The sequence below is a fragment of the Phalacrocorax carbo genome, chromosome 7 (genome assembly GCF_963921805.1).
Source record: "Phalacrocorax carbo chromosome 7, bPhaCar2.1, whole genome shotgun sequence".
NCBI classification, from domain to species: Eukaryota; Metazoa; Chordata; class Aves; order Suliformes; family Phalacrocoracidae; genus Phalacrocorax; species Phalacrocorax carbo.
Genome location: NC_087519.1, coordinates 27,082,195 through 27,108,496, shown reverse-complemented (window position 1 = coordinate 27,108,496; position 26,302 = coordinate 27,082,195). Strand labels below are relative to the sequence as shown.

Genomic DNA, 26,302 nt, shown 5'->3' with positions numbered 1-26,302 from the left:
GCGCTCTTTTACAGGAGAGTGAGAACTGGGCTGTCGGGTTGCCCACCAGCCCCAGTACTTACCAGGTGCCCAACGCCAGGTGGGGCCAGGCCTGGTGTGCTCCACCTGGTCATTTACATTGCTCTGCCTAGCCCTGGGTGTGTGTTTCAGGTGCTGCCTTCTGAAGCCATAAGTGACCCTTCCTTTGGTAAATATCAGAATGTTTCACTGTAGCATGGAAAATACACAGTTAGGACAAGCAGAACTTCAGTTGTTTAGCGTTTTTATTAAAGAGGAAATATACACACCTCTCCCTGGCAGAGTGGAGCAAGGAACCCAGGGCATGTCTCTTACAGCACATCTACACCAGTGTTTGTGCAAAGAAAAGAAATCACATTTCTGTGAAAAGTGTGTTTCTGAACTGGGGTATGTGATGGAACACAGTGAGAAACCTGCTGGTTTCTGTGCTGGCTGCTGAAACACTTTCCAGAATGAGCCCTGTCCCACACCAGGCTGCTCCACTGACGTTTTACAGCTACAACAGAAGGAAGAGGCAGCTTATTGTGCTTAAGACATCTGAACAAATCCTGGGTAGGAGACACTCACAGCTTGTGAATATTGCTAATTACTTACAGTTAAGAAAGAATGTATCCTGACGACAGTGATATGAACCTGCAAGACCACTGGATCTTACAGTAAGTCTTAGTCATAAATACCCAACTGAATTTTGCCACGCTCACAGCCAGTGTCCCCTAATAGCAGGAGGCGGTGGCTCCTGCTTGCTTGCAGACAAGGTGAGCTCATGCCAAGTCAGAGGGTTCTGATGACCTTTCCTGTGCTTGGCACCCACAGCAGGAGCTGGCAAGGAGCACCCTGTCCTCAGAAAGGCCCTGCTGCTGCTAGTCCTTTGGGAGGATGCATCTGCCAGCCCACCCTGTCCTCCTGGGAAGGAGAAAGCTGCCTCAGGGAAGAAAGCTCAGGCAGGCCAGGCACAAGAGTGAGCTTTTTCAGTCCTCCACTCAGACTATAATTGAAAGATTAAATATGAATAAATGCTGTAGGTTTATACATAATGCTTCCCTCTACCTATGGAACGTGTCTGATTGGTCAAAAGACACTAAAATGTTAGGATCCTTAGTTAACCAAGACAGACAACCCTGTCCTTAAAAAATAAATCCTATTTAGTTTTAGTATGGCCTTTGTTTAAATGCCCTCAGAAAAACAATATTTTCAGGTGCCTTGTGAGAATGTATCTGTTCATGCAGTGGCCAAAGTTCCTCATTTAACAAGCATTGCACTTTTTTTATGTAAGTCATCAAAACTATAAAACCTATTATTTTTGTCTGAAAGTGTTAGTCTAAAAAGTACAGTATTACTTTATAACCGTTTACGGTAAACTCCTAGTACACGCGCATGTGAACATAGACATACTCTTGCCTAAACATTTTTCTAAAGATACTGATTACAAAGTGTATAAAATTATTAATACATTGTCAGGATACAGTGAGAGAGATGAGCCATCCTATAACACGGACTATAGTATCAATCACTAAACTGTACACATTTATACAGCCTTATATTCACTGATGACTTTTGAAACATGAACAGCAAATACACAAAGAACTTCAGTAATGCTGTTGAAAACACAGTTATTACTGACTCCAACTGATTCAAGCTGACTGAAATCTTCTGAAAATGACATTTTTGTTTCATCAGGCAGGGCTGAAACCAAACCACCAGTGAGCCGGCTTGTGCTTACCAGCTATGTGAGGAAACCCCGGTCAGAATCCGCTCTTGAACTGGGCTCAAAGGAACAGGAGCCAAAGCATCCTCTCTCCGCTAGAATGACCTTAGGCAGTATTTTAACAAGCCCATGTACTACTGAGCCCATGGACCTCCTCCCATGGGCACCGCCACGCTGTCCCCAAGCTCTGCCGACACAGTGGTGTGGCTGATAAACTTTTTTTTTTAAAATATTCTTCAGGCAAATGCAGACCCTGAGGCCATTTGGTCCTGAGTACAAATGTCCAGCACCAAACAGCACAGGAGGAAGCAGCAGGCAAAGCTGAGGGCAGGTTTTGTGTGGAGGTAGTCACGTCCTTCACCTAGCATTTTACGTTCCAGTCTAGCATGGTATCGGTTAGACAGCCGTGCTTTGGCTCGGCTTACTCTCTCCCCTGCCAAGCTGCAAAAGCCAGATTCCCCTTCCCGAGATCCATGTAAAAGGACCAGCTGGAGCCAGGCAACTGATTTCCCTCCAGAGCAAAAGTTGCCTTCTCAGGAGATTTCATGGCCTGACCTAACTCAGCAGATGCTTGGTGCATAGCCTGGAGAAAAGTTGGAGGCACTTTGTGCATTCTCTAGCCTGCCATACCAACCTGCTGGAAGAGTGGTGCCAACAGCCTTCAGGAAGGGTTGCACCAGCATGAGAGAAAGGATGGAAAACACGCAAGGACAGACAACGGCAGAACGAGCCTCTTGTCACCACACCTCACACAGCTGTTTGAGAAAGAATAAGGGCAACTTGGTTTTGCTGCTTGCAGGTGTGCTGCACTAGCTCACCCTCTGTGCTTTGAAGGCCCACTGCAAACAGCCTAACAGATTGAAACATCTCACGTGGCACATTGTTGTAGGAGTAGTATATGATGTAACCCAGACAAAAAAAGGGCCTGTTTCAGCTACAAGAGTCTTAAGATTTAGCACTACCTTACGTGCAGACGTGGGAGATCTGATTAGGCTGAGAATATGTTAAAATTGCGCAGGCTGCTGCTAGTTCACCAATATGCAAGTCCCATAACTGCACTCCCATGAGGAATCCGAAATATCAAGTGCACTGGAAAAAGGGATTGTTGGAAAAAAAAAAAAGCACACCAGAAAATATAAATACTACAAAAACAACATTACTGAGTGGGAACTGGACTGATCTGATACCAACGTGTCGGATCACACAGTGGTTTCTATAGTCTCAATCACTTCCATCTCGCACTGCGAGGGTGACAAGAGCGGGCATTCATCTGGTTCCCAGCTGCTATCTGGGCTGTAATCTTCTTCTGAACTTAGCTCGGCTACCCCCTCTGTGTCCTCGTCACACGACTCGATGTAGTGAACCCCCACTGCATTGATCCCAGAGTCCTCAGAGCTGGAAGGGGACGAGCAGTGATCTGGTTTTGGTGTATTGCTCTCTTTTGTGATTAAGGCATTGCGAACAGGGACTTCCTCAGGCTTTATCTTGTGATGCACAGGGGGAGGCTGCCTCTGTACGTAGCACATCTTCCCATTGATGCATTTCACGCGGTAATTGTCAATGAAAAGGTCTGCAATCGTGCAGAACTGTGGGGAGTCAGGGGGCAGAGGGGGCTGGAAGACGGGTGCAAACTTCAAAAAGTGTTCGGTGAGTGAAACGGAGATCTGGATGGTGTTTGTAGACTCCCGAGGGCGAACGGGTATTTCGGTGCTGGGAAGCTGCTCTACAGGGGTCATGGGCTGATAGACATATTTACCTGCATGGAAAACAGAAAGGCAGCATTTAAAGAGTGTTATCTTTATATCAGCAACAAACCGATGCCATGATGCTTGCCCTTGGCCGTTAATAGTAACCAATGGTTCCCTGGAGTCAGCCCCTGCTCTGTTTTCAATGGCCTCAAGGTGTTTCATCATCTCCTGGTATGGGTTTGGTGATGCTTAAAACTGTAGGTAAGCATAACCTTCCTTACCCCCAATCCTGCTCCTCTTTTTCTGCCTCTGCTTTGAAGACACTTGTAGGACATAACTAATTCTAGAAATTTAACCCCAGGGGCACAACCCCATAGCTAAGAAGTTGGACAGATGGCAAGGCTGCCTGCACCCCTTTCTAGGGGAAACAACTGAAAAGATGCTCAGAGATATTTTTTTTAACTGAACACAGAGCAGTGGTAGCTTACATCTTTGCTACAATGCTCTGGATTTTATTATATTATTATTATTCCAAATGACAATGAGTCTCCCTGCATGCATTTAATGTTCTTTTTTTCTGGGGACTAAATTGTGCTTTGCTGTATTATAAACCAGAGGTTCATACATGACCGCAATTAGAATTTTAAGACAGAAAATAAGGGAATTCCCAAGCCATAGAAATGTTTTTGGCATCTTGATTATCTAGTTAAGTAGTAAGAAAATAGGATTATGTTGCTTACACAGAGCTGAACCAATAGCAGAAAATCAGTAGTTTGTTAGGAAAAACTGAGAAACCTGAGGCTATGCCTAAGACTGTAAAATGCTGCATTTTTATTTGCATGAAGCCTCTGAAAAATTCATATCTCCCTAGGGGTTCATACACTATGAAAGCACAAATTTCCAGAAGACTTGCACGTAGCAGGGCTCTCAGAAGAGTTTTGATACACGAGTTGCAAATACTGCTTTGCAAAGGCAGAAAAATTATAAAAGCACTGAAGGACTGTATTGATGCTTGAAGCTCCCCAGGTAAGGAGCAGAAAGCCACCAGTATCTCACCCCATTAATGAATCTGGCTGTGACGAGTTCTGCCACACATTTTTGTGTTTGCAGCTCAGAGGTAAGTGCAGCCCTTCTCTCCTGAATTACCCATTCCTTTGGAAGATCGGAGCAGTGATTGCATCTCTGCTCAGTGAGGCTGAGCATGGCCTGAGACAGCAGCAAGAGAGAAGGGCCGCCTTCTTCCTGAGGAATGACTTGCTCCCCCGATCATGCCTCTGCAGTAAAAAAACCTCATCCTCAGCCTGGGAATCCCTCGGAGACGTGGGAAGGGCTCAGACTGCAATAAGTTCCCAGCCAGCATGGCAGTCAGTGCCACAGCCGCCTGGTGAAGGCACTGGCAATGGGATGGGCTGAGAGATCCCAACTCTTGGCTGCAGCAGTCTCTGGGGTGTTCGCTGGCTCTGCCAGCCCTGACGAGCCAGGGCCTACGTGCGGGCTGTGCTTTGCCAGCCCAGCTCCAGCATGTCACCAGGGGAAACCTCAAGTACTGGGGAAGGCTTTTCCCACCTCTGCTGCACTGTTGGTACTGGAAGGGAATTGGCTTTTGTGAAAGTTGGCTGTGTTCCTGTGCTGGGACTTCAAACCCCCATCGCCAGAGGACAGGGAGAACAGAAGAGACAACACAAAGAGCACAGAACTGAAAGACAAGTTCTGGGGAACCCTGGAGCATGGGAGAGGCACGCTGTGATGCCAGCATGTGCAGAAAGCAGGCTTCGAGGAGCGAGCACCAGACAGCTGAAGAGTAAAGCCCACCCCTGTCGTACCATGGGGGAGAACAGCCAACTGAGCCAGACCAAGAGCAGCGAGACAGTGCCAGTGGGTGGGCAGGGGAAAAGAACATTTTGTGTATAGATTTGACCAGCTCCCCTTGACAACCTCATCAAGCGCTCTTTTCCTATGATCTGTGGAATGATAATTGTTAGCAGAGCAACCAGAAAAGCTCAGTGAAAATAAAAAAAGCTTTTTACCCTCCTGTTTGATTACATCTCGATAGCAGAAAATACAAAGACATCCTCTCCACTTACCATCTTTTCAACATACCATGGTCTCGTTTCTACACTTGCTGTGACTTGGAGGAATGAAGTGCTAGCATCAAACAACTGAACACTTCAACCACAGGCAGAGCAAAGGTCTTACTCCTCTGGTGCCCTTTGGAGCAGCAGCACAGCTGTTTTGGTTCTGGCAGTCACTGAAGGATGGGGTCTGTCGGGCATTTTTCAAACCTTGCTGACACAACTTTTCAGGGAAGCTCTCAGGGGCAGGCGGGCAGACCTTATCTTCTCAACCGCTGTAACAGCAGCAAGCGGTCCATGCTACCTGCCATCCGCTGTCCTCCAGAAATACTTTTTGAAATCAGTGAACATTAAATAGGCTACTGTCTTGCAAAGCAACGCAGATGACCAGATGCTGCTGGTTGGAATAGTGCCTGACAAAATTCAGCTCACAGAAACTGAAATGCAGCCTACCCTTGCCTAAACCCACGATGCTGTATTTATTCATATATTTGGAGTGCTTCTGTGTCAGCTCCTATTCCATTCTGTTGACAACCAACAATAAAAAACAGATACTAGTGAAAAAAAGGTCATCAACTCAATTCTGTGCCACCTCTATTTCAAGTGTCCAAGGAAGGCTCTGGTGAAGACTTTAACATGATCAAGAAAAAAAAAAAAGGTATTTGCACAAGAGGACTATATTTTTTCCACTTAAAATAGCCACCATGTTCTGGCAGAAGGCTGGGGAACACTGGGAGAAGCAAGCAGGCAATTTGAGCTAAGGTAGCTTACAGCGTGGACATTGAATGATGAATCTTTGATTCATCAGTTTGATTTTTCCCCCCTCAAAAAAAAGTGGTGGCAGGGGGAGATGAGGCGTTACCTGGGAGCTCAGCTGGTTGTTTTACCATTGCGGCAGCATGTGGTAATTCTCTCTGTGTTTCAAAACTGCCCTGCTGGCACTAATTTCAGGGTAGAAGAGAACAGCAGCTATTCAGTTAACAGAGGATTTCAGATCCCCATTTGTGTGACCTTACAGTGGCCGAAACAGTTTCTTCACATTCCAAGGACAGTCTCTGCCAGGGTAAATAACGTAGGAATTGCCCAATGGGAAAAAGGATAATTTTCGACAGGAACTGATTTCTACGTTTCTTTAGAATTCTGGTGCAAATTTGTTACGTTTCAGCTAGTTTTAGGGCCACATTTGTTTATTTTTGACAGATTAAACTTTCATTTCAAAACATGATCACTTCCTTCCCTTTAAGGGGTGCTGACACTCACAGCTGGGACTGTCAGACTGGATCACAGACAAAGCTGCAGTTGCAGCCTGTTACAACTCCTTACCCTACATAATGCATGTAAGCACATCAGCCATGATACATCCTATGAAAAAATAAATGCAGATATTTAAACTAAATCAACCCTGCTGCTGCAGCTTGCAGGATTGGCAGGGATGTCTTTTTCACAGAAAATTATCCCAAACGCACAAGTCCCCATGTTCTCTTGTAATACATCTTGGTCTGATCAAACTCCCTCTGAAATAAACTGCAATATTTTTGCTGACTTCAAACAGCTGGCAAAAGTCTATGATAAAATAGTATTTTGAGCACCTATTCTTATACATTCCTTTTAATATGCTAGCACATAATTTATTGCCTATTTACTCCAACGAAGCTAGCTGAAGAACTCTGCGAATGAGCTGAGCTGATGAATGCTCCTGTAAATTACAGTGTTTTGCACAAATACAGATGCCAGACTAGACACTGCATTGCAAGTTGTTTCCTGGGTCACTCACCACCGCTGCCTATGAGGAAGACAGTAATTTGGTGGAGGAAAAATATTGCACATGCTGAACACATGTCCAAAAATCAAACTCCAAATTCTGTGGAAAGCAGTTTGCTGCATTTGCAGAAGTTTGGGAAGCTCTCGAGCACTGTAATAGCTGCTCTGGAGAAGCATCACAGTTTTGGCTTTGCAGTTCCACCACCACGGCAAAAGGGCTCAGGGGAAACAAGAGCCTGTTCCTCTCCTGAGTGTTTAATAGGAAATGTATCAAACCAGGCTCTGCCAAAATTATGTTCATGGTCAGTCTCAATTGTCCATGACAGTCATATGCTAACAGATGATATGATGAAATGCGAGATGATGAGAAACTTCAGAAGTAGGTACATAGGCTATGCTTAAGTCTTTGTCACAACCAAAAGCCTGCACCAGCACCTACACTTTCTGCTGCTACAGGCTTGCAAAGTGTTAACCTCCATAAACACTACATCCCTCTGATTGCAGTCACAGTGACAGCAGTTTGTGCACAATAAGGAGGACTGTTTTTCCATTTCTTCATTATTCAACTGACCCTTGTGAAAGCCTAAAAACCAAATCCTCCAGAGAATTAGCACACTAAAGCTCATATTCAACTGCAAAACAACTATTCCAAACGTGTCCAAGGAGGTAAGTACTGTGCAGTATTCATCTTCCTGCTTTTCTGTTCACAGAAATATGATTTTTATTGCCAAATCGGATGGATGCTGTTCACCAAAGCCTTGGCTCCATGCCCCCAGTGACACCTGCCAGCAGGTTAGGGTTGAATCCAGCAGAGCAGTGAGCTCTATCATGACCTGCAGATCTTGAGCAAACTCATACAACTTGGAAATTTTATTTTATCCCCAGAAGTAGATGCTTACTTCCATATTTTTTATATATAGATATAGTCCATTTGTAGCATTGACTACCAGAACTATGTGGCTCGTTGATTGGAGGCTGTATTATAGTGTCTTCTGCTTAAAAAAATTTAAACACAAGCCTTTAGAAGCAAGCCACGAGGTCATTTCTTTCTTATTTTTTTGCTAATTGAGCAGTCTGCGTGCATCCTCACCGAACGGACACAGCAGCAATTTCCACGGCTAATACAAAATAACTTAACCATGAAATAAGCAGAAATGCTGCTTAAACATTTTATTCTCCATTTCCCTTCATCCCAGCATTCCAGTTTACCTCTGACACTTATTAACGTGCTTGGCACAATAAAAGGAAGAATAAATCCACCTTTCAGCATTGAGGTTTCTCATAACAAATTCTCAGGTTTTACCCTCTCAAAATGCTACCTTGAAGGATTTTTTTTCTATTCTAATAAACAACAATACAAATTGCAATGCACTTCAGAAAATAATAAAATATTACTGTGGATCTTCAGTTGTGGATTTTATGAGTCAAAGTCAGCAACACATACTGCGTATATTTGTTTACATGCAAGACATTTAGCTATCTTTTAACTGAAACATAAAAGCTTTTTTCATTTATTCTTTCCTCTGCATCTGCTTGGACAAAGATTTCTACACCCCCCAGCCTGCCAGCTCACCTACTCTCTAAAAATCAGCGGGTTAATGAAGACCTGCTAACCACACACCATTCAACTTAACCCCTACAATTTAACCCATACAACTTAGGAACTGCTCCTAGGTGCCTGAGCTGGCTGAGCGCTTGTGGTGAAAGCACCTAGCCAAAGTGCACTGGAGGAGAACCAGCTTTGATCTTACCAGAGATTTCAGTGCCTTTGGCTGTGATGGGTGATTCAGGGAGGCTGAAGCAGCGACCTCAACCATAGGGCAAAGCATACGTGCTGACATTTAGGCAGCTGTGTGTTCCCACTGAATAAGGGTGTGCAAAGAGTGTGTGCAGTCAGTGTCCATGGTTTAACAGCAGGGAGCTGCTCTTTAAGTGTTGGTGACGTGTTTCTGCTTGAACCTACACCTTTGTAACAGCACCAGTGACCTCTGGTTACAAAGTCAGCTAGGATTCTCACTCCAGCCATGCAAGGCTCTCCTCTTGCCACACATAACCCTGTCAAAAAAAAATCAGCTTACATGGGAGGGAAATCATTCCCACTAGAAGAACATAAAAAAAAAAAAATTCTAACTAAATACCGCACAGCTTTGAAGGAATGAAGGCAAAGCAAGTAGTCATAATGCATGTGTAACAGGAGACGGTATTAGCTTGGAGGGATTCTGCATTACTTTAAGGAGAGTTCACAACACAGGGGCTCTTCCACATCTCTCTGCATGGGAAAACATTGGAGATCAGCTTCTCAAGCACTGGCTTTCTTTGCAGCAAAAGGTGGAGAACTACCAAGTGTTCTTCCAGTGGGACTGGTTTCATATATCACCACTGTGGCAGAAGAGGCAAGTCTTTCTCTTTAGGAAGAGCTGACTGGACGCACACCCCTCTGTTGTCTGAATGAAGTTGTCTCGCAGGTGATGACAGCTACAAGCTGGAGTAGTGTGTTGCTGCCTGGATTGGGACAGTAGTCAAAGGTCAATGTATAAACTGTCAAACACCCAGCTGGTTTTCCAAGATCCCCAGGGCAGTGGGTGGCACAGGTGGCAAACAGCTCTGCTGTAACAGACTGGCCCACGGTCAGCTCCAGCCCATGAACAAGAAGGAACCAGATATTGTTTCACAACTGACAAAGCAGAAAGTCAGGGCAGATGGAGGGTTTTCCTCCTTTACCAACTAACGCAAAGCTCACTGCCTACAATCTGGAGATGTACGTTGAAGGGCACTCAGCACCCTACACCTGTTTGACGTACCCACCACACCTTTTCTTCAGAAGTGTTCAGCGGAGCAGAAGGGTCATCTGAAAGTGTGATACTGTTCTGAGCACAATATATGGGGCTGCTGCCTTCTAGCCCCACAGGCTGCAACAGTGGACAAAAATGACTGCCCCAGCCTTCCTCCTCCTTTTTCTCTCCAGTTATATGCACAGCTTGCAAACAAAGATTGCCCTAACCATAAATATTCACCAAGGTCTGTAATAGCATCAAATTACACTTTGCTTAGAGCACAGGAATAGCTTTCTCAGAAGGGCGAGAACAAATGGAAGGAGAAACCCAGAGTACATTTACAGATGGGACATGAAAAAAACAAAAACAAAACAAAACAAAAACCCAAACCGCACTGCCAAACCAGTTCCCATTTCTTTGTATCATATGGAATAGCCACCATCATGTTGTATCTAGCAAAACATCATAGGCTGTGCTGGGACCTTGAGACATGGAATAAGCCACTAGAGGAAAAGAAAAATATTTCAGGATACTGAGGCACTGTCAGATTTACAGTACAAGCTCAGGTAAAGCTGAACTGTGCCATTGGTGGTTATAATGAAGCATAACTAAAATGCTTGTCAACATTGAAGGAGCCTTGTAGATGAAGATATGCAACACCTTAAGGCAAATGACACTTTTGCCCTGTGCTTCTTCCAAACAATTTTGAAAAAGCACTGAGGCTGTTCAAACAAATTTCTAGTGCAGGGAATGAATACAGAGCATCCTGCACATTTCCAGTAGTTCTGGCATAGCTAGAAGGCACAGTAAGGGATCATAAAAGAGACTCCAAGGACACAAGCCAAGTCTGCAAAGGAATACCAGTTACCCCACCACCACCACAAAAGAAAAGGAAGTCGTGCAACGGGACCTTAGCAGTCTGGGAAAACATTAGCAGGCTCTGACTTAACAGAAGTACCATTACAAACACACCCCTACATGAGAGCGCTAACAAATGCGTCCCATTCCCGACCTCATGCAAGCAGAGAAAAGAACTGGTCTAGCAATGTTTCTACACTAGCTCCTCCAGCAGTGATTTTGTACAGTTGCCAGTTCTCTTCTCATGTGAAGGAGCAGTGTTCCCTCTCATTGCTGTATAGCAAGAGACAGCTGTGACAGCCCTTGACTTGATGAGCCATGAGCTTTTCACAGAAAACCAAGAAGGTGTGAGGGGGAAATAATTAAGTTTTTCTTCATCAAATTTGTATTTTAATGCCCTTTTGTCTTGGTTTGTTTTAAATACAAAAAGAATCATGATTGTACATGCTGTGAGCTGTCTAAGCCTTTCAGGGCTTTCTGCTCACATCAGCTTAAGAGCAGGTAACTCTTAAATGCAAACAGGCCCTGGAGCTTCTTTCTATCATCCCTGCTCTTTCCTCTCATTTCTTACATGGATTTACCAGACTTGAAGAAAAAGCAACCCTGGAGGCTTGACAAATGTTTCATGTAGCCACAAACCCTCTTTAAAGGGGCCATATTTTCTCACCAACCAGTGTAAGGAAACAGAATATCAACACCTGAAAAGGTAATGAACAGCAATACAAATACACACCATATGTGCGTCCTGAAAGAAGCTCTTTCCTCACACTTCTCATAGGTACTACTAACCCCAGCTCCAGCCCAGCCCCATGTGGGTTACAAGAGCACACACACACACCACAGCGCAGGAATGAAAAGCGTAGCAGACAGTCTCAGGTACCTCCACAAGCACAACTTACAAGGAGCACAGCAGCTAAGCGCTGGCTGTCACAACCTGAGCTCTGAACCCAAGCATATTTGCCTTCCAACATCCCTTTACAAAGCTACCCCAAAGGGGAGAAGAGCCACTCTGCACATTTCTCTGAAAAATTTTATCCCCAACTTACACTAGATGTTTTTTAAATTCAGTCGAGAAAATAGCAAAAAACAGCTTAGTGCTAAATATTTATTCTACAAAACCATCCCTGTGCACCATCTGCTCAAGCTTCAGCATCCCATCATTTTCATGCAGACAGACAGTGTGCTAATATGGTAACAAAGAAGGATAAGCACAGATCAGTGTCAGAAGCTACCTCGAAAATAAAGGCATTTCCTGGTATAGAGAAATCACAGGCACTAGAGAGACAAGTTACAGTCTTCTTCCAGGTGCACAGTATGTGCTGCAGGGGGGCACCCATGAGCCCCTGTATGAAATGGGAATGTTTTCCTGTGAATTCTCAAATATGCAGAACAACACACGGGCTCTTGAATTGCAAGTCCTCTCCAAAGGACTGTACCATGTAAGAAAGACCCGCACTTTCCACCCTCAGGAGACAGCCCAGACAGACAGGCAGAAGGTTGGTTTTTGTAGCTTGGAATAGATGCATCTTTATGGCTACAGCCTGTTTTCCTGGTAGGCTGACAGGAAAAACAACGGCATATGCGATGTGCTGTACCTGTGCTACTCCCTTCCTGTTGCCAGAGTACAGGGTCTGCTGACACGTCATCTGTGTGGTGGCCTTACCTGAGCATGAGCCTTCTGGGCTTGACAAACAACGCATTCCTCAACTTCATTGCTGGGAACAGCATCCTTATTATTAATACAGGCCATTCTTTTAATCCTTGTCCTATTGCTTCTTCTGGTGCCTACATACACACATACTTCATTCAAACCAATCTTCGTATTTCCATTACAAGCCTCTACTGAACCCACTTCTGGAGAATTTAAAGGACTCCTCTCCCTGCTTATGCTGAGAGTAGGTCACCATGTGGAGCTGATATATGCAGGTATGGGTGCCAACCCTTCCCTCAGAGGGGTGTGGGATCCAGCAATGCTCTGCATGAAAAAATACCAAAACGAAGTACCACATTTGGAGGTGGAGGAGGTGGGCTGTCATGTCAAACACTGCCTCTACCAGCAAATGGCTCAGAGCAGCTGGACAATGCAGGTGGGAGCGAACTCAAGCACTTGCTGCTGTGGCAGGGTAAGCAAACACTGGCAGAGAGGTAAAAGCATTGCCCTCAGTTTCACACCAAGATCCCACAGCACCAGCTGGAGAACACTGAGATCAAGTGACACAGGGTAGGAAAACCAAAGGAAAAGGCGAGTGCCTTCTTTTGCCTGCCCTGCCTACAGATGGGCTAATGCTTAGTGGACTGCAGTAAGACTGCAAGAGTTGATCAGTCCACCCTGACACAACTGGTGGTGTCCAAGCCTTTCACCAGTGTCAAGAGGTACTTGTGAGCAAGTGGAAACACCTGGAATGTGGCTCAGGATAAGCAAAGCACTAAAATCCAAACAACGCACAGCATGAAGTATGAAGCAGCCAAGCACCCTGCCTGAAATGGCTGCAGGTGTGCTCCAACACTGGCATCACACGTCAAGCAGTGAGAGGAACCACAGCAGAGTGTGCTCTTGCTGGGCACAGCAGGAAAAAGGCTTCAGGGCTGGGTGCAACTACACAAGCAAAACAAACAGTTTTGAGAGCATGCATGTGGACTCTCGAGCTCCGCAGCCACCAGTGAGAACAAGAATACAAATGCATGCCTCTTGTTGAAAATGTTTTACAACATAGGTTATATATAAATTCCAACTGTTACGTTGCCTAAAGTATGGATATATTAAAAACAAGGTCCAGTTGCCAAGCAGTCAGATTTTACTTTCCCAGTAGGCTTTTTACTTCCATCTATGTGAATATACTGAACTATTGGCAAAAACATCTCTAAATTGCACCAGCTGCACTTCTTGAATTCTGTGATCAGTCACTACATAAAAATTGATTAGTGGAAGAATCAAAACCATTATGAAAACATACTCTGTATCTTGTGGACAGGTAAATTCATGAAGGTGCTGGAATAAAAACCACAACACACTACAACAGGGTCATCTTATATGCACGGAATTTTATGCGGGGGAGTGAGGAAGAGGGAGACACGCACTACCTGGAATCCAATCTACTGCCAACCAGCTTTTTACGTTAGTATAAGCTTGTGCCACCCATCAACAGCTAAGACCACACTGTCACAGCTGTCATTCTGGAACATCTTACAATGTTTGTCACTAAAGCATTTTGCTTTTTGTCCCTTATAGAAATGAAAATTTCTGGTATAGCCCTACCAATGTGTAGAACTAAGTTACCAAGGCTTGAAGTGAGTCATGAAGTGTAAGGCAGCATCATTTAAATTGAGAGCCATTACATAAAAACACCCCAAGATGTCCATTCTCTATAAGCCTAGCTCTGCTGGTTGCATCCACATGATCAGCAACAAAACAAATCCTTGATGAGCATACAGGTGCTGCCAGGAAATTTGAGGTCCTGTGCCAAGTACCTGAAAGCCCTCTTCAGTGCTTCCAGCAAACCTGAGCACACAGCTCTGCAGACCTGCAGGATTGTCATGGAAGTGACAACCTTGTGACTGTTTGTCTCATAGGGCAATGCAAGGATATGACCACTGACCATGAGCTGCAGTTTAAGAGATATGAAACATCCATCAGCAACCACAAGAGTAAGGATCACGTGTTAGGAGGAACTGCAGTCCTGTACTTCTGCATTTAGGCACTTGGAGTAGGCACACTCACAGAGTCAAGAAGGCAAACAGATTTCCTCACCCGCAGAGTCCGCGAAGGAAGCCACACACTCGCCACAGGCACTGTACTCCAGTACAGATTTTATCTTTGAGCTGTTACTCTGCAGTGAGAAAAGTGCCTGAAGCCTTTTACCAGAATGAAGATCCCTGAGCACGAGCAGAGGCTCAGCTGTCACTGCGAAACTGTTCAGAACATCCTGAATTCACAGACAACCACACCAGCCAACAGGACACAACGTTAATTAACTTTTCCTTCAGAAGTACTTGCTTTTGGTAGGAAACATCCATGGCCTTATCATTTCAGGCTGGTCCTGCGCAGGCTTCATGAAAACAGCAGGTTAACTCTTCAAGCAGCTACAGAGAAGAGGTGTCATTTATCCGCAATTCTCAGGGGCTCTTACCAGCAGATCACTGAGTTTTGGACAAGCAGACATAATTCTTTGTGAATCATGATCCTTAGATGGATGGACAGATAATAAAACACAGCCTCATAGTCACGCATGACAAACAAGAGTTTTTGGCTATGAGTTTTGGTACACAAGGCCCCTTTTTCTCAGGACTTTTGGACCATTAACAATCTTATATGAGGCATAGAAAAGTCAGGCCTACAAGATATACTTAGACCACAGTCTTTGAATTCAAGTTACTTGCTCTATTCCTGTTAAGTGATCTCAGGGGTTTTGTTAATAATTATAACAGAACATACATGTCTCTAAACATAACTGCATTATAGTGTGGACTTCAAAATGAATGCCAGCAGGTTCTTTCAAAGGCACTGATGTTCCCACAGGGTATGATGAATCAACACTTGTGGATTCTCTGAGACACAGCATCAAGACTACATTCATACTGTGATTTGTGGATTATAACTAAAACCAGAGCAACAAAATGCAATCCAGGTCCAGAATGGTGCACCCATAAAAACTGGCAGATAAATGTTTTCCCTTAGAGTTACACTTCAGAATATATTACGCTGACATTCTTCCCTTCATTGTGTACAGCTTAGTGAAATGAAGCTAGAATATCATAGCTTTTCAAAATACAGGTGAAGAGGAGTTCTTGCACAGCCACAGGCAGCAAATCCTCATTAAAAGTCTTCTTGCATTACAAGCTGAAAAATCCAACATTCTGCAGCTCTTGCCTGGTGCTGAGCATAATTCCTTGCTTGTGCACAAATATTTTGTCCAGATACACAGGCTTAAATGGGATGGATGTTCAAGTCCTTTTCACAGCAAAAGCAAACGAAAAATGCCTATTTCTCCTAGGATTTGTAATCATCCTCCCACCAAGACAGGCTGTTTTCAGAGAACACCCAGCCCCAGGGTTCATAGCCCCACTGCTACACTCCTGTTTAGAGAGTTTTCCACAAAGAAAAATGTATGAGCTACTCCAAATATTCAGTCTCAGAATTTAAAACATAAGCATGTTACAACTCCCTTTTCATGTTTACCCAACAACTCAATCATGAGGATGTAATTTTGCCCTGTGGAACAGCACTGCTGGAAATTCAGCTGCCACTACTAGTGCCAGGCTGGCTACTTCCAGTAAGGTCCAGTCTACATCATCTTTCGCCAGCAGAGATACATGTGAAGCACTGGTACACTACTGCCCTTTTACTCTCTCCCAGATGTGGCAAAGAGTTTTGTAGCCACCAAAAACCGAAGCAAAGAAAACCCACCAGAACAAAAGCAAAGCTTTTGGAGATCTACAGTGTGTGCAATGCTGCAGAGTGCCCCAGGGCTTATTTTAGGATCCCCTTCAGGGTTGTAGCTGTTCTCTAACATGGAGGGATCAACAGTGGCTGGCAGGCAGACACAACTCCTCTTTAGACCCCCGTGCTCTGTCACAGCACACCTGAATACCTTCAATAATCATTTTAGCTCACTTACCAGTGGTAAGGCTGCCTTGCTGATTCCCCACTTACAGTTCCCACAGGCAGACTGGGTTCTGAATAATTACACAGGCTTCAAAGACTGTCAGAGCCTTTGCTGATAGCTTCTGTCACTCCAGAGGTGGGAGAGACACCACAGAAATGCTACTTGTGTGCACAGGGCTACTTATATGCTGCACACTTCACTACATAGCAGGGGAAAACATCAGCACTTGGCACATGGGGCCAGGGTGTGTATCCTGCCAGAGGACCAGTAGGAGATGCGATGCGACACCCAACACAACATCTTTCTCTCTGGAAGAGGTATAATCAAGGCTGGTCTCGACAGAGATCTTTCACCAGTTTTGTGGGTCAGAAAATAAATGTTTTGATTTAAAAATGTTATAAAATAAGCCCACTGGTATTTCAAGTAGAGAAGAATGTGAGAAACACATCTGCTCAGAGTACACCCAGGTGCACTGACTATACCGATTTGCTTCATTCCCTGGCAGCAGCTGCAGGAGATGGACAATCGCCTCTCACCGCCCAAGCACACAGCAGAGACCGACCGCAGACCCAAAACTATGACTGGCTGATCCACCTCTGGGGGACCTGCAGATGCCCGTAAAACAGACGTAATGAGGAAGCAGTGGAGCTTGCTCTGAGAGCAAAGAGAAACCCTGGTCTCCCTGTTCAGCAGGCAGATGAACAAGAAATGTAAATATATTCTGATTCTGTGTCCCCAGAATGTGTGCTGGCACAGCCAAAATCAGAGAAGTCCTTCTCCCCAAAACCACCTAGAAAACCCATGCCCTGTGTGGCGTGCCACCCATCACATAAACCCATTTTCTTCTCTTGGCTGAGGAATGACAGTTTCTTGGGTTTCTTGCCAAGCCTGCCTGACCTCAGGCAGAAACTGCCAGGTCTGGATCTAAACTCAGGGCGTAACAGTCCCAGAATTACATGATGCACACCAGGGAGCAGGAAGCTATTTCAAGGCACACCTGCAAGTGTTACACACCACTTCGCAAAATGCAAGGGCTGGGGAGCATTTGTATCTTTTAAAACCTATACTGCTACCACAATCTTTTTACAGGTCTGAGCCTAGCAACTGTTTTCCTGACCACCGAAAGGACACCTCACAGCTTTCACTGATGCTCAGTTTGTTTCCTTATAAATGGTCCAAAACAGCTGAATCTTGCAAAAGTGGTGGAACTGAAATTTATCTGCTGCATTTAATTTTCAATATAAGATATGCAGGAAGCTTTAATTAACTAAAAGTCTGCTTTTTTGATGCTGAAATTGGGGGGGGGGGGGGGGGGGAATCACAAAAAGGCTAATACAAGGTAGCACAATTACCATCTATTGATACAACTGTTGTGAAACGAGTATTGTGGAACCATTATTCATAACGTATTTTTTATAGCTGTGACATAATGTACTGAGAGTTTCGCAAGGTACTTAATACAATGCAAGACATTCCAATTAAAAAATGAATGCAGTTGCAACAGAATACCCTATTTTTGCATTGTCCAGGGATGAAGCCAATCTTGTAATTGTATCAAGTGTGATGCTTTCTGTGGTGAGCTAATTCTTAGGAAGTAACATTAGCAACACACAAAGGCCTGTGGTCAGGACAGATGTAAGCCTAAGGATCTGACGCCTTCTGACAGAAGCAGGTACCACCACACAGCGAGCAGCCTCGCAGACAGCATCAGTCCAAATCAGAGGCGCAGCGGAAATCCAGATATAAGGAAAGGACGGCAGGCACCTTGCTGCAGACGTGCCTCTGGTGCATGTTTTCTCTGACTCTGGAAAAAGTACATCTGAGTAATTTAAGGCTCTTAACCTGCATCTAATAAAAAAAAAAACCCACAAGGCTGTCAGAAGGGAGAAGAGGAAAGTAAATAGGGGGCTGGCACCCTGGCAAGGGGAACGCACGCAGGAATAGACTGAAAGGGTGCAGTGCAAGCAACAGAAACATGTAACGGGACAAACATAGGGGCTGGAGTCGAAACACCTCTTAGGCCGACACCTTCTCTCCTGCAGGGAAGAGGACTCCGAACGCTTGAGCCTTCATCCTGCTTCCACATGGAGACAGAAGTCGGCAGGCACAAAGATATCCAGCAGCACATGGGGGAAGGGTGCTGTAGACACCCATTGCAGCATGACACGAGGTGCTGCCTGCTCTCCCAGAGCCCTGATACCCACAGAGCCAGGAGCCTCCAGTGACACCCAATGCACCCTGCCAGTCCTCGCATCTGCAGCCTCCCAAGCCCACCGGTGTTGTATGTTTTGCATGTGCTTTCTTACAGAGGTTTTAGTTGGGTTCAGAGCTCCCCAGGCACAGCGACACGTTAGAGAACCACCTCCCATCTCACAAGGGAATCTGCTCCCCACCAAGCCTGAAACAGACTTAAAATGACCCAAAATAAACTCCCAGGCTTAGACACAGAAGACACACAGATACCCACAGCACTTGAGGTTCTAGGAGCTGTTTGTATACACTAAACAGTCTCTGTGATCTCACCTGCCAGCTATTATTGCCATTTTACAGAGAAACATCGGAGGTAAAGAGAGCGCCTAAAGTACTGCTCAGTTCAGAGCATGCCAACAAAAATGGCTTTGGGGAATTCAGACTAGGTTCTGTCTCAATTATTACTTCTATAGCCAAGTGGCTCTGCAATGCTAAATTGCTTCTGTCACTGAGGTAAGCAGATGTGATCCTGAATACACATGAGGAGACAATCTACTCATTGTAGCAGTGGTGAGTTTTTGTAATTTTTCAGTGTAAGTGCACTTTTACCTAGTTTACATTCTCCAGGACCTTGGACACTGATGGAAAATAATACTTCAAAGGCCATTTTAATTGATGCAGAGCTTCCTGTACCCCAATACAGCTCTTCAGAGTCACAGAAAACCAGTTTCAAGAACCCTCTGAGGATTCCCAAGCCAGTATTACAGCACTGTCTTTACTGAAGATAACTCCCAACACCACTTAATTACATCTCTGACCTCTGTACAATTTTCCATTACAGACCTCATTCTTACCCCTTTTAAGTCCAACTCAGCTCACTCTGCATGAGTAGGATACAAAGAGACCCTTAGCTCTGAAATTTGCATTACGAAATAAGGGGGCAAGAAGGGAGCACACTTCTTCATGGCTTTCAGAAGATTAAACAAGAAAATTAGGTATGTGACTTAATTTAAAATCACAGTTTCACAGGGCAAATATATCTCTTAGCTGTAAAGGAGGAATTAAGAAGGAAGTCTCCACTTCTTGCAAAAGCTATAATTATTTTTAAATCTTATGATTGCCACAGGGAAGCTAAGGATTGGATAGGACCTCAAGTAGCCCCTCCAAGAGGGAATCCGCTCCATGTAACTCCTAAGAGACACCAGTCTAAGCCTTCCTTAAAGACCTTCAAGGACCATGATTCCTCACCTTCTTAAGTACTCTGTTCCCTTGCTTCATGTCTTTTCCTAGTTAAAATGTTTTCTAATATCCAAACCTAAATTTTCCCTGCCACAGATAAGTGATAACTGGTTATCTTCCAAGTCTGTGTAGAGAAGGACTAGAACACAGCTTTCTTTGCAAGGCTACCTTTACACTTTGCCAAGCTCGTCTCCCCTCCCTCTACTAATCTTTTACAGCCCAAGCAACCCGTTTGCTTTTGCATCCCCTTGTAAATTGTGTTTTCTGAGCTGATCACTGTGATCTCCTACAGAACTTCCCCAGTTCTCCTACAGCTTTTTTAAGTGCAATGCTCAAAAACTAAGCCCATCAGTCTGGTTTCATCATTACTGAGCTGAAGAGACTAATTAAATTGCATGCTTGCAATGCTCCTGTTAATGCACCCCCAAATGAAGGCTCGGGTTCTGGTTTTGGATTTTCTACCACAAAGGCCTCCAGCTGCTTATGCATACTCAGTTTGCGATCCATCTTAATCCCCAGATCCTTCTCCGTAATGTCACTTCTCCAGGCGTTCCCAGTTCTGCTTTGACGTCCCCTTCCCAGGACCACCCCCAACTGATTTCAGGTAACACCTCCAGTTTATAAACACCATTTCAAGGTCTAATCCTGTACACCAGAGTGCTTATAAGCACATATATCTTGATAGTGACCACAAATAACTGAGACCAGAGAAATTTTGGAAGAGTATATCTAAGTCATAACTTGAGGGCCTTTGTGTCATTGATGAAATGCCAGTGAGAAATCCCTGTCCCTGTGCAGCAAGTGACTATGGCACCCTCTCACACAGCCAGCTGTGCCACCACACAGTACTCATTTTGGGGCACAGACAGGAAAAAAACCATTGTTCCTAACTGATTTCAAATGAACCCCATATCAAGGTGAAATTCCTAGAATGCGTATTTAATTCAAATAGAAGCTCTCATCCAAGTAAAAGGTGGCTTTTTAGGCAGGCCTAAAAAAGGCCTTTTCCTAAGCAAAATTTGCAAGAAGTGCCTGTGAAGGAGAATCCATGTAGGAGATTAAAATACAAGGAGAGATGGTGACAGACTTAAAAGGAGAACGGCATGGTAGGAGTCAAGGGACATCTTCAGCAGCACCAAGCACTCCCCACATAAAGATCCAGTTTTAACCCCGACCATCCAGGCTTTAAGGTCTCCAAAATGCAACATGACCTAAGTACGCAGCTCCATCACCATTTCCTGACCTCGTACCAACACGCTGTTTGAAATACCTGCTCTTCAAGGCTGTATGTGATTAATTATTCATCAAACTATGTTTGGATATCCACAGTTCAATCCCTGCCTCCATGATTACACCCATCAGTATCTTAAATACAGATATTGAAGTCATTGGGTGCTGTTTCAACAAGGTTGGATTTTGAAAGTGACTATCTACTATATATATCCTAAAGCAGTTACTTCCCTACTCAAAAGATTTTGAGCACGCCTGTAAAAAGAAAACAATTAGAACCGAGAACGAAGTAGCTGGTGGATGCTTCCCCCAGTGGAAAGGCCAGCCGTCCGCACCAGCAGCAGCGATGTGCCAGGGCAGGAGCCAGCGCCACAAGCAGCTCACCCTTCGGCCCTCGCCCGGCTCTGGGGGGTGTCCGGCCCTGAAGGGACCCTCCCCGACCGCCGCCGCCGGCCGCCCCTCCGGGAGCAGCCCCCACCCAACTTCGGGGTCCCACCGCGGCAGCCTCGCCTCGCCTTGGGCTCTCTGTGGGGGGACCATAAGGGGGTCCCCTGTGGGACGGGCTGCTCCCGGCGCGGTCGGCCGGCGGCCCCGCCGTGGGACGGGGCGGTGAGCGGGCCCCGGGCGACCGCTAGGACCGTTGGGACCGTTAGGACGCGCGCGCTCGTTCGCTCACTCACAGTGGCACCATCCCAGGTGGCAGCACCAGTGGAGGCGGAAGCAGCGGCCGTGGCTGTGGGTGGCGCAGAGGGACAGCCCGTCGCAGGGCTGGAAGTCGGGTCTGCCCGCGCAGCTGCGGGCCAGCGCCTGAGCCTCGTCCAGCTTCTCGCTCTTCGCCGCCGCCCCGCTCATGGCGCCGCCGCTCCGCCCGCAGCCCCCGCGCCGCAGCGGCCAGGAGGAGGAGGAGGTGGCGGTACTGGAGGTGGAGGAGGAGGAGGAGAAAGAGGAGGAGAAGGCGCCGAGCCGCAGCGGGGACCGCCCGCCCGCCCAGCGCCGCGGGGGGCAGCGCCGCGGGTAGGGCCCGGCCGCCCGCTCCGCCGGCTCCTCCCCGGCCCGGCCCGCCGCCCCTCCCGCCGCCCTGGCCCCCCCGGTCCCGCCCGTAGCCGGGACAGGGTGCGCGGACCCCGGGGGTGAGGCGCGGAGCCAAAAGCAGAGCCGCTCCGGGAGCAAGGTGCCTCCGATTGCGGCTTGCCGAGGCTGGAGGTCAGGTCACCCCGCAGGCTGCGGGACCCCGGGGACACCAGCTCTGAGCTGTGCGCGCAAGGGCCGCTGTTGTAAATTTTCATAGAATCATTAGGGTTGGAAAAGACCTCTAATATCATAAAGTCCAACTGCCAATCCAACACCACCATGCCACGTCTACACGTTTTTTGGACACACCCAGGGATGGTGACTCCACCACCTCTCTGGGCAGCCTGTTCCAGTGTCTCACCACTCCTTCAGTAAAGACATTTTTCCTAATATCCAATCTAAACTTCCCTTGATGCGTCTTGAGGCCCTTTCCTCTCATCCTATCACTTGTTACTTGGGAGAAGAGACCAACACCCACCTCACTACAACCTCCTTTCAGGTAGTTGTAGAGACCAACAAGGTCTCCCCTCAGCCTCCTCCAGACTAAACAACCCTAGTTCCCTCAGCCACTCCTCATAAGACTTATTCTCCAGTTGACCCATTATGAGATTTAACTGATTTTCAAAGGCATCTCAGCAGCAGGGGCACACCTGCATGAGCAGCTACCAGTCCTGGCTAAGCCAGTCTGGCTATCAGCAGAGATGAGCAGTGCCAGCCACCCCTAGGCCACCCAGCTCTCTGAGGATCCCCCTCTCACCCCTGCCACGACAGGGTGTGCAGAGCTTCTCTCTGGACCCCACCAGCTTGTTAAATGGGAGCCAGGCACCCTTGCATCTGGACAGCAGCCTCCAAGGAGTGTGACAGGGAGGCAAGCAGGTGCGATTACATGATCAGGTGCAAGTGATCTGGAGTGCTCCAAGTGTGTAGCTTTTGGCCCTTTTAGGAGGCAGGTGGACACAGATCATCCCTGCAGTGTCAGAGGAGCAGGAGACTGAGCTGCTTGTACATGTGGCCTGTGGCAACAGGCAGTTCTTGTTTTATGTTTTATTCTTCATGCTACTTATGCTCAGACCATCTAATCAGGAAAACCATTTCATTCTAAGCATGCCATGATTTTAAAAGCACTGATAAACTTTGCCTTCCATTTAGTAAAATGATCAGCAGATATAATTTTAGTTAATAATTATATGAAAGTGTATTGTTATTTTCCAACAGTCATACACTTAGGCCAAAATTAAAGTTTGGATTTATCTTGAGCAGTGGCTACATTATTTGATTTCCTCAGTGTAGTGGTTGGGCCTGTTTCCCCATCATGTTTGAAAGTAAATTGTGTTTTTATTGCCCCTCTGTACTAAAAGTACTAAAAGTGTTGAATTCAGCTTTCTATTAGAACAGAAATCAAACTGGTCATTTTCATAATCACTTATCTTTGTACAATACCCAATAGCTCTTTGTCAGAAGTAGTCAAAAAATACTTCCTTTTCTGTGTTCTCCAGAATATTCCCAGACAGTTCCTTTGGGGTCTGTCCTTGGGATAGATCCCAGAGGTCTCCCCATGCTGTACATCCTCCTGAAGATGTGCCGAGAGAATCATTTGCTTCTTGCCAACAAAAAGAGCTTAAGAACAACCAAGCTGCAGGTGTATCACTGTGATCTGCTGTGTGTTTTATGGGTAAAAACAAGGGATATGGGTCATAACTGCAGAGCACAGAGTTGCAGTGAGATTTTGAACAACCCCTGACTGTCGTCCCTGACTCGCAGTACAGACTGGCTCCCTGCAGCACTGCTGGCCCTGGGGTGTTTCACTGCTCACACTGGTGCTGAGCCAGGCATGAGGCTGAGACCCACAAAACCAGCACATACAGGTGAGCAGCTCCTATCCTGTGTGCTGCCCTGTCTCCCTGGTCAGGCTGCCAAACCCATTTGCCATATGCAATTAAGCAATACTCCCCCCAGCACCCTTCCCTCCCAAAGCAAAGGTGCTGGAGGATGGAGTTTAATTGGCTGGATGGTGCAGGGCTCATTGGGGGAAGCCTCTAGCCTGTGTTATGATGGAGGCTGCACAAAATGGCCCTGCTGATCCTTTCTGCACTGGAAAGTGAGTTTTCTGAATCACTTGTCGAGGCTTACTTGTCTTTGTTTTGCCAAAATTCCACTGAAATCTGCATTCACAACCTTGCTCAGCTGTTTGCAAGCAGAGGAGAATCTGACTGCAAAATCAGGTGTTTCTTTGACACTGACCTGTTCTCCTCCTATTCCCCGGAGCCCACTAGCAGCAAATAGGGGGTACAGCTCAACTCCCACAAGACCCCCAGCCCAAGGACAACTGCCTCTTCGACCTGCTGGCACGAAGCCCTCCGTCTCCACTGCTGTTTCACCTCTACTACTGCTCTCAGACCCAGCCATGGCTGTAGGACCATCTTCTGTTAAAAAGAAATAAAGTGAAGGAAGGTGAACTATGGATTTTAGGAGCAGGTATAGGTGCTTCTGACAAGACCCAAGTGGCCTGTCCAATTCAGAAGTGCACTGCAGGACAGTGCTTCTTAACATGCCATAAGGCAGGGAGCTTTTTGCCCAGTGCTGCAGGGGACACCGATCAAAGCTAAAGCAGTTCTGTCCTTTGGTGCACTCCCACTCTTCACTGTTTTGCAAAATGCCTGTGGCTGAGCAGTTAATGGAGGCATCTGCTGTACTGGCAGAGTTCACCGACTTAATTAATCTAACAATTCTGCAGCTGCATGTGAGAGATCACGGGTACTTGCAGGGCTGAAACTGAATATCCTCAGCACTGAAAGCAAGCGCCCCCATTGTGCAGAAAGTGTAGATCTGCAGCCACTCACATGAAAGTAGAAGCTGGGCCCAAAGACTAAGAATGGACTAGGGCCAGCTTGCAATGTGTGTCACCAAGGCCTCACTATGCTGGAGAACTGTACAACCTCAGCTCACGCTCACATAGCTTAGAACAGTCAGGCTTGCAACAACTGAGCAGAGCTGGGGACGTTCCTCACCAGTAGGGATGGTTTTACCTGGAAAACATTTCTAATGGATATTTTCTCACTGAGTGAAAATAGTTAGCTGGTTTAAAAAGACAGGTGGGAAAACTAATCCTGTACCAAGTGGTTATCAAGTTCTCCTCTGCATGGGGCCATGTTCTTTCCCTGGTAAATGAAGAAATATTTCACTCATGGGCATATTTCTGGCATCACTCCATATTTGAGCTGATTGGGGATTTTGCAAGGCTGTCATTTTAACAACTTACCAAAGAGGCTCACAGCACAAGCTCGTGCTTTCTGATTAGATCGCATGTCAGCAGACAGCAAGGGCTTCAGATCAGGCTGCTGAGCATGGGCCGCTGCCCTGCGGGACTGGGGGCCAGGAAGCTGTGGTTGCCCTTGGGCATGCTCTCGCCCTGCTGGGAGCAGAGCAGTCAAGAGGCAGGGACTCCCCCGCACTCTTGCCAGCTGTGTGGAGCCTCTCACCTGCCCTCCTGGAGCTGCGAATGCAACCTCCCAGCATCAGCAATGTCATTGATGGCTGGCTGGGATGTAAAGCAGACAGATCAATGCTGTGCTGCTTTGGTCAATATGAATTTACAAATGAACTTCCATCAGGAGAGATGTTACTAGTGTGAACAGCCTCTGTTCTCAGTAATTTGCATGAGGGGAGATGAGAAGGGGAATGGACATGTCAAATACACCAGCACAAAAGCACTGCAGGTGAGGAGAGGCATTTTGGCCACAGGGTAGAAACTGGTGGGTCTCAATATCCTGAGACCAGCATCTCTCCCACAGTGGAAGGGCATGCCCTCTCCTCTGCAGCCCACTCCTGCTGAGAGGGGAATTGCCCTTCCCCAACTCATCTCCAGTACAGGTGAACACCATGCCACGAGGCACAGGAGAGGTATGTTAGCCCGGGCAGTGCATCATGTCCAGAGCTGTCCTGCAGATGACGTGATAGCTGCCAGTACCAGCCAGTGCTGTTGTGTAACATGTCAGGCAGAGTCTGCTCCCGTGGAAGCAGCGCTTCACCTTTGAGCAAATGCTGGATTGCTCTCAGCTGTGGCACACAAATGGTTTGGGTGAAACTGCAGCAG

The 26,302-nt window shown here is 46.3% G+C and overlaps 1 protein-coding gene across 1 annotated transcript; it reads right to left on the bottom strand.

Moving 5' to 3' along the window:
• Positions 1 to 245: 245 nt before the first annotated feature.
• On the bottom strand, positions 246 to 22,192 carry C7H3orf70 (chromosome 7 C3orf70 homolog). Its single transcript, XM_064457175.1, has 2 exons — positions 21,819 to 22,192; positions 246 to 3,479 (listed from the first exon to the last, which is right to left on the bottom strand). Exons 1-2 carry the CDS (start codon positions 21,988 to 21,990, stop codon positions 2,923 to 2,925), a joined length of 729 nt encoding a protein of 242 aa, XP_064313245.1. The 5' UTR covers positions 21,991 to 22,192; the 3' UTR covers positions 246 to 2,922.
• Positions 22,193 to 26,302: the final 4,110 nt, after the last annotated feature.